Source organism: Rhinatrema bivittatum, unplaced genomic scaffold, assembly GCF_901001135.1.
Source record: "Rhinatrema bivittatum unplaced genomic scaffold, aRhiBiv1.1, whole genome shotgun sequence".
In the NCBI taxonomy this organism is placed as follows: domain Eukaryota; kingdom Metazoa; phylum Chordata; class Amphibia; order Gymnophiona; family Rhinatrematidae; genus Rhinatrema; species Rhinatrema bivittatum.
In genome coordinates, this window is record NW_021820962.1 from 111,062 (window position 1) to 119,473 (window position 8,412).

Sequence of the window (8,412 nt, forward strand, 5' to 3'; positions counted from 1 at the left end):
TCGCTCTCTTTGTGAAAAGGCTTCTCTAAAGAGCCAGGTCTTTAAGCTCTTTTTGAAGGTCTTGAAATCTTTCTGTAGTCTTACCTCTATGGGCAGGGTGTTCCATAGTATCAGCCCGGCCAATGATAGTGCTCTTTCTCTGACTTGTGTTAGTTTTGCAGTTTTGACTGAGGGGATGGTTAGGAGGGCTTTGTTGGCGGATCTCAAGTTTCTGTGTGGGACATGGACACGGAGCGCTGTGTTTAGCCATTCAGCTTTTTCGTTGTGGATTAGTTTATGTATTGTACAAACAGTTTTATATTTTACCCTGTATTCAATTGGCGGCCAGTGTAAGTCAGCTAGTGTTTCAGTGATATGATCTCTTTTTCTTTTGCCAGAATTCTTGCGGCTGAGTTTTGCAGTATTTGGAGTGGTCTTATTGTCGTGTATAGTAATCCTAATAGCAGAGCATTACAGTAATCAGTGCTAGCAAATATTAGTGCTTGTAGGACTGTTCAGAAATTTGTTTGATTTAGTAACAGTTTAAGTTTCCTGAGGACCATTAGTTTGGCATATCCTTCTTTGACTTTTAATGATATGTGTTGTTTGAGGCTAAGTTCTGTGTCAATTATTACACCGAGGTTCCGCACTTTCTCGGCTATTTCAATTTTATGATAGTTTTTTTTTAGCAGTATTGGAGATTGGATGACCGTCATGTTTTTTTCGTTCTAGATGAAGGAATTCAGTTTTTTCTATGTTAATGACTAGCTCCATTTGGTTTAGTAGCTGTTTAATGATGTCAAGGTACATGATTGCTAGGTTTAGTGTTTTTTCCAGTGAGTCTTTGATTGGTAGTAATATTTGAACATCATCGGCATATATGTAGTGTATGATACCCAGGCAAGCTAGGAGATGGCACAGTGGAAGTAGGTAGATATTAAAGAGTGTGGCAGAAAGTGCTGATCCTTGTGGTACTCCAGTTACTAGATTTATTTTCTCTGACAGTGTGTTTTTTATTTGAACTTCATAATATCTGTTACTTAGATATGATCTGAACTAGGCTTTAGTTTTTCCCTTTAATCCAATTTTGTCGAGTCTCTTTAGCAGTATGTCATGATTTACTGTGTCAAAGGCAGAAGATAGGTCAAGCATTAGTAGGATATAATGTTTACCATTGTCAAAACCTCTCATTATGCTGTCAGTCAATGAGAGTAGTAAGGTCTCTGTGCTGTAATGTTTGCGAAATCCGTGCTGTGAGGGGTACGGTATATTATTGTTGTCTAGGTGCTCAGCTAGTTGTTTTTGAACTTTTTTTCTATTAATTTTGCTATTAGTGGAAGATTTGAGACTGGTCTGTAGTTACCAAGTGGGTCACTGTTTTTTTTCTTTATTATTGGTTTAATTATTGCTCCTTTCAGGTTATCTGGTAGGGATCCTTCCTCTAAGGATAGGTTTATGATCTTTGTTAATGTGGGGGAGACTATGCTAATTTTTTTATGTCGTTTGTTGGTAGGGTGTCAATTATATGTGGGGCTGGGTTTATCTTTTTTAGCATAGCTTCTACTTCAGGTTCTGTTGTTTCCTCAAATTTGGATCAATGTGCACTGTTTCTTTTGTGCATTTAATTTCTTGTTTTGTTGTATTTGGAATTTTGGTTTTTAGGTTTCTAATTTTGTCATGGAAGAACTGTGCTATTTCATTACATTTGTTTTCAGGTAAGTCTGTGGGAGCTTCTGTTCTATCGCTGGTTAGGTTTTTGACTATGGTGAATAATGTTCTAGGATTATTTGAAAATTTTTTCAATGTTTGATCTATAGTATTGTTTTTTTGCATCAAGGATTATTTGCTTGTGGTAAGCTAGGTGTTTTCTGTATCTAGTTAGGTTTTCATTTGTTTTGTGTTTTTTTCCAATCTTTTTCTTTTTTTCTCAGATTTTGCTTGGTTTCTTTTATCTTTTGGTTGTACCATGGATTTGTTTGTTTTGGTTCTCTGATGAGAGTGTGTTTCATTGGGTTAATTTCGTCTGCTAGTTTATTCATTGTTTCTATCCATGTTTTTGTTGCTGAGTGGCAATCCTTAAACTCAAATTCTTTTAGTTTTTCGTCTAATTCATTTCCTAATGTTTCAGTGTTATATGGTGGTCGATACTTAAATTCTATTGGTTCTATTCTATGTTTTACCTGGGGACTAGCATATTTAATGGTGGATTGTATTAGAAAATGATCGGACCATGGAATTTGTGAGTAATTTTTTTTAATGTGTTCTAAGAAACTTCTATTTATGAATGTCAGGTCGAGGGAGTATCCTGCTTTGTGTGTTGGCTTGTCTAATTAAGGTGAACCCTAGGGCTGTCATTATGTCCATTAAAGTTCGGCAGGTGTTTGATAAAGGGTGGACGTCCATATGTAAATTAAAATCTCCTAACACTATTGTGGGTTTTTTATATTTAAGTGTGTTGTGAAGAATTCTATTAGCGGTGATATATTTAGTTCAAGGAGGCTTGGAGGGCAGTAAATCAGACATATTTGTATGTTGAAGGTTTCAAACATTGCAATGTTGATGGAATGAGAGATTGATATTAAGTACCAAGCTCAATGTATTTAAGATTTACTGCCTCCAGCTCTGCTGAATCTCATTCAACAAGGAACAGCTTTCTGTGACCTTGTAATAGACCCTTATAGAAGAGTGGTAGGGTAAAAGCACCAAAAGAGCCTTTGGGTGTCAGAATTGTAAATCCTTCCCTGCCTTTGGGTGTTTCAAGGCAAGTCTGTCTGCTTTTCTGTCACAAATTATTCTTATCACTTATTCATAGTAAAGAAAATTAAGAATTTTGCTTAAAGGTCACCAACCCATTCTCAGATGAAATCTTCAATAAAGGTGTCTTCTCTGTTAGACAGTTACCCTCTGACTTTTTGCTGTTCAATTTAGGCAATGTATACAAGCACCTAAAAATAAAATAAAAGGCTTTTATTACATATATATATATATATATATATATATATTACAGTTCAGCTCTCTTATTCTTATCTCTCCTCCAAGTTTAAGACCCTTGTTGTAATGTAACTTTTGATCTCCTTGCACTTGTTTATGTTCCGTTCTCTGTTCTCACCCCTTGTTACATGTAAACCGGCTTGATGTGGTTTCTAACCATGAATGCCGGTATAGAAAAAACGCAAATAAATAAATAAATATATATATATATATACACACAGTTCTATTAAATAAAAATGACAGATCAACATATTTAATTAATATTCTTTCAACAGAGATGAAATATAATATAGTAGTCAGTGCTGCAAGTGATATAATCATAAACATTCATTTAACAAACGATGTTCATTGTAAAGCATTATAGGCATTGTAGATTATTCTCTGGGAGTTTGATTCACCCAAATTTAAACTTAGGAAACCGTCAGAAAAATATTCTCCAGCTTTACTGAATACAAAGGGCCAGATTTTAAAAAAAGCGCGAGGGCGTAGATTTGTTCGCGCAACCCGGCGCGAACAAATCTACGCCCGATTTTATAACATGCGCGTGGAGCCGCACGCATGTTATAAAATCCGGGGTCGGCGCGCACAAGGGGGTGCACACCGAGCCCTAGGGGAGCCCCATTCCCTCCACCCCCCCCAACCTTCCCCTCCCTTCCCCTAACCTGCCCCCCAGCCCTAACTAAAACTCCCTCCTGACCTTTATTTCGAAAGTTACGCCTGCCTCTGGGCAGGCGTAACTTGCACGCCATCCCTCGGCATGGCGGCTGTGCCGGAGGCCTCGGTCCCGCCCCTGGCACGCCCCCAGGCCAGTGCCCCGCCCATGATCCCGCCCCTGGAACGCCCCTTTTTGCAAGCCCCAGGACATATGGCATTCCGGGGCTTGCACGCGCCGCCGAGCCTATGCAAAACAGGCTCGGCGCGCAGGGGCAGATTTTCTCGAGTTACGCGCGTAGCCTTTGAAAATCTTCCCCAAATTGTATCAAGGAAAGGCTGCAGAGGCCAGGGCTTTGGGAATGCTTTCCAACATTGATCTGTAGAAGGGCGCAAATGGGGGCCTGGGATGTTGCAGTGGGGATACTGGGAGGAATGCAGGGTGTGGGTATGTGCGTGGGGGGGATTTGTGTAAGGGGACCTCTGTATGTGTCCATGCACAATGGGGGAGGCCTTTGAGAGAGGCGTATGAGTGTGCAGAGTACAAAGTGTGCATGTGTGAACTTGGGGGATAGGATGATCTGTATTGTGGGTGTGGATCTGTGGGAATGAATGTGTGTGACATTGAGTCTGTACAAGGCAGGGAGTTGTACAAGTTTTATATTAGGAGATATGGCTATGTATTATTGTATGCAGTGGATATGGCTGTGAGACAGTGTGTGGGTGGGTGAGTGACAAGTTGTATATGAGTATTTGTTGGAAAGAGTTTTATGTAAGTGGGATGTGTTTTGGAGTGTTGTGTTTATGATAAAGTCTGTTTTGGGGGTATGGTGTGTGTATAAATATGGGGGAGTTGCAAGATGAGATGTGGAGGTGTGGGTACATGTGTGTGGGAGGTTGGATGTGGATGAGTTTTATTGTACAGACGGGGCTTCTGTGGGGGTTATCAGCAGTGTCTTTTGGGGGAGTATAGGTGTATGTGTGAGGATGTTAGGGTGTAGTTTGTGCAGGTGTGAGTGTTTGTGCATATGGAGAGGTATTGAGTGTGTATAGAGGGGGGGGGAGTGAATTGAAAAGCTGCATCAATTGTTGTCCCTGTCCCTGTGGGGCAGGTAGGTGTGGGGTGTGCTGGGGTAGGTAAATGAAGGTAGATATGTACGGGAGTGCATGCGTGGGGGGGTAATAGAGGTTTGCTTGGAGGTGAGTGAGAGTTTAAGGGAGGGGATGTATGAGAGAGGCAATGAGAGTCAGTGCTCTGTGATAAGAAATTGGTAGCATCTCACCGACTAGACCCCACTCTGCTCAATACTGTAGTATGTATGTATTTTATTTCACATTCAGAACCCACCACTCCCCAAAGACCCAGGGTGGAAGTAAACAACATAAAACATAAAATAACAAATACAGAGATTAAAAATGTATCAACCTAATCACCTAGATCAGGGGTCACCACAGTATGGCCCATGGGCCACATCCAGCCTCCAGAGAAATTTTGTTCAGGCTGACAGTAGTGGAAAGAGAAAGTTTTGATGGGCACCCAACTCCCACCAGTCAGACAGCAACTCTCGCTTGGTGACAGAAGCCGGAAGCACTAGCAGGGTCCCCAGTCCTCACCAGCAAGACAGTAAAAGTCTCGCCCAGTGGCAGGAGGAGGAGGGAAATGTTGGCCTGGATTGGCCACTGTTGGAAACAGGATGCTGGGCTTGGTCTGACCCAGCATGGCAACTTCTTATGTTCTTAAGACCCCAACCCCCAGCAGCAGAGAAGAAGTGAGAGGGTCACCGGTGAGTGAGGGGAGGCAAGTAGAGAATTTATTTCCAGCTCCACTCAGCCCTTTGTACGAGACCTCGGTGTCCTGATTGACCAGCAACTGAACCTAAAGAAATACATCAACAGAATCATCAAGGCAGGTTTCTCTAAGCTCAATGTCCTAAAAAAAACTAAAACCTTACTTCATACCCATGATTTCCATACAGTCATTCAGGCCACCCTCTCTTCTAAAATGGACTACTGCAACTCCCTTCTCCTAGGTCTCCTTTTCCACCATAAAACCGCTTCAAATACTCCAGAATGTGGTAGCGAGGATCATCACAAATGCCCGTAAATCTGACCATATCACCCCCATCCTTAAAGACCTCCATTGGCTCCCGATCCCCCTCACGCATCCTCTATAAAACCCTTACTATTATTCATAAATTCATCTACAGACACAACTCCAACTGGCTTGATGAACCGTTCCGCCTCATACTCTCTAACCGTCCCACCAGAGCAACCTATAAAGGAACCCTCCATGTGCCATCCCTCAAGAAGGCACACCTCACCTCCACAAGGGATTGAGCCTTCTCCATTGCTGGAGAAGGCTGGAACTCACTTCCCACATACCTTTGACTTGAGCCTTGCACCATCAAATTCACCATCAAATTAGATCCCCTGCACCTTTGACCCTTTGCTGCATCAGTACTTAACCTGAACCTATGTACAAAGTTATTTTACACTGTTCACCCGTTATCTTTCACAGTTTGCTGCTCTTGTTTGCCAGTTTTCGGCTACTTCTCCTTTTTCTCTGTAGTCCCATCCCCAGTACCCATTTGATGTATTTTCTACCTGCAGTTCTGATGTAAACCGGTATGATGTAACTACTAATACTGGTATAAAAAAAGCTTCAAATAAATAAATAAAACTTTCTTTTGATAAAATTTCAAGATATTTACATGAATCTCTCTGAATGCAAAAAAGACAGAAATTTTATATATCTCCCCTAAATTAAGCCAGGCAAAGGAACTTGAAATTCAGGAAACTGCTAAAAATTATTCCATTTTCCTGGAGGTCCGAGATCTAGGGATCTTCCTAGATTGTGAATTCACACTGAAAGCGTGTGTTAAAAAAATCATTAACGATGGGTATTTTAAATTGAATGTTCTTAAAAGATTGAAGCCTCTTTTATTTCCAAAAGATTTTAGAACAGTTTTACAAGCACTTGTTTCGTCAAAATTGGATTCCTGTAATTCGATGTTTTTGGGCTTACAAGACCATTGCAATTATTACAGAACTCAGCGGCTAGACTTTTCACAGGAACTAGAAGATCTGATCATATTACGCCAATATTAAAGGACCTTCATTGGTTGCCTGTTAAATACAGGACTCAGCATAACGTTCTACTGCTAATTCATAAAACCCTCTACAACGAAAAGATAGAATGGTTAACCTCAACATTACATTTTCATATCCCATCAAGAATTACAAGATCAGCAGGTACAGGGATGTTACCCATCCCTTCTCCTAAAAATTGCTCATTTACATAATGTGAGAGAAAGGGCCATTTCCATTGCCGGGCCCCAGCTGTGGATCTCTCTACCACAGGACGGACTGGCTCGGCGACTCTTTTACCCTTTCCCTCCTCCTGTGTGTAACTGTCCGGCAGTCCCTACTCCCCCCCCCCCTTCCTCAGTGAAGTCCAGACTGCAGCTTGCGTTTATTAAATTCCCTACAATCCCATCCCCACCCCCTGCTTGTGCAGAGCAAAGGGAACCTTGGATCACCCAGCACCATCTTGAATGTCAGCACCAACAGAGCAGAAGCATCATACCTGCCCCTCAGGACCCTGCCACATGCACTGTGGATAAGGGGGAAGGGTCCTAGTGAGAAGGGGGGCACCTAGAAGAGTTTCCCAGACATGGGATGTTTTATGACATTCAGATGGGCATGGGATTTGAGTTCATGGTGTGGAGCTTGCTTGGCAAAGCTGGTATCCTCTTGGAGGATTATCTGTTGGGAAGTGAGAGGAAATCTGCTTGCGAGGAAGGGGCTGCTTTCCCCCTTTGGGTGCTGGTAGCATGCATGCATTACCAAACCTGAAAACCCTTGAATAAACCCCATATTCATGGCTAACACCTCTAAAAATAAGCCATTTATTCCTGCATAGATGCCCACAAAGTTTAGTGAGAACACATCTAAATAAAGCGCAATTTATAAACTTGACAGTGGATAAAGGTACCGGATTTAGTTATTCGGGATCTTACCTCCCTTGCATGGCAAGTGAATTGAAATCTTCTCCAACCATAACACAGTAACCCTGTTGTATCATACTCTGGGAAGGCTTTTTCTGTTCATCTTGCATGACGCCGGTTGCCCGCAAGCCCTGAAACAGGCTCAGCTCGCTGATGCTACCGGTTACAGGTTCCATACCCACTTCTCCATTCAAAGCGGCATGATGCAAACATGATGTCAAGGTTAGCTCCATCTGCAGCTTTCTAGGGAGATGTCCATCGTTGTTGTTTTCCAAGTACATATTTCTGTGGCCACTGAGCAGTCCTTATACACAGATTGCCTACAAAAGAGAAAATATATGCAGACAAAGTGATAAATGGACATAAGACACTAGATAAATTGTTCAATATTGATACGAAAACTTATGACAAACTCCATCCATTAAAACTAAACCTTGGAGACTTATCTAAATGTTTGGAATTAATGCTTTGCTGAAGAAAGCAGATTTGTTAGAGACACTAATGAACAGGAAGGGGATAATTTTCATATGGTCTATGTAATTGCAAATTGTACAAGTACTTGCAGATCAGGTACACTTTCAGCCAGCCAGAGGAGGGCAATTTTTAAAGGTCGTGTTTCCTAATTAAATTGCTCTATATCCCAGTAAATAACTTTGAAATAGTCCTCAAAATGGCTGATGCGAACTTCATCTTGCATTCATAAGTTTTAAATGTATTAGGGCAATTTTCAAAGGAAAATGTAAATTTAAATGTAACATACTATCATAGCAATTTTCAGAAGCAG

The 8,412-nt window shown here is 41.4% G+C and overlaps 1 protein-coding gene across 1 annotated transcript in view; it reads right to left on the bottom strand.

Moving 5' to 3' along the window:
* The window catches only part of LOC115082331 (P protein-like), a 109,081-nt gene extending 101,139 nt beyond the window's left edge, over positions 1-7,942 (bottom strand). Inside the window, exons 1-2 of the mRNA XM_029586568.1 lie at positions 7,641-7,942; positions 2,829-2,924 (exon numbers count right to left, since the gene is read on the bottom strand). Coding sequence (XP_029442428.1) covers positions 2,829-2,924; positions 7,641-7,909 — 365 coding nt within the window. The 5' untranslated portion in view covers positions 7,910-7,942. The remainder of the gene's footprint in view (positions 1-2,828; positions 2,925-7,640) is intronic.
* Positions 7,943-8,412: the final 470 nt, after the last annotated feature.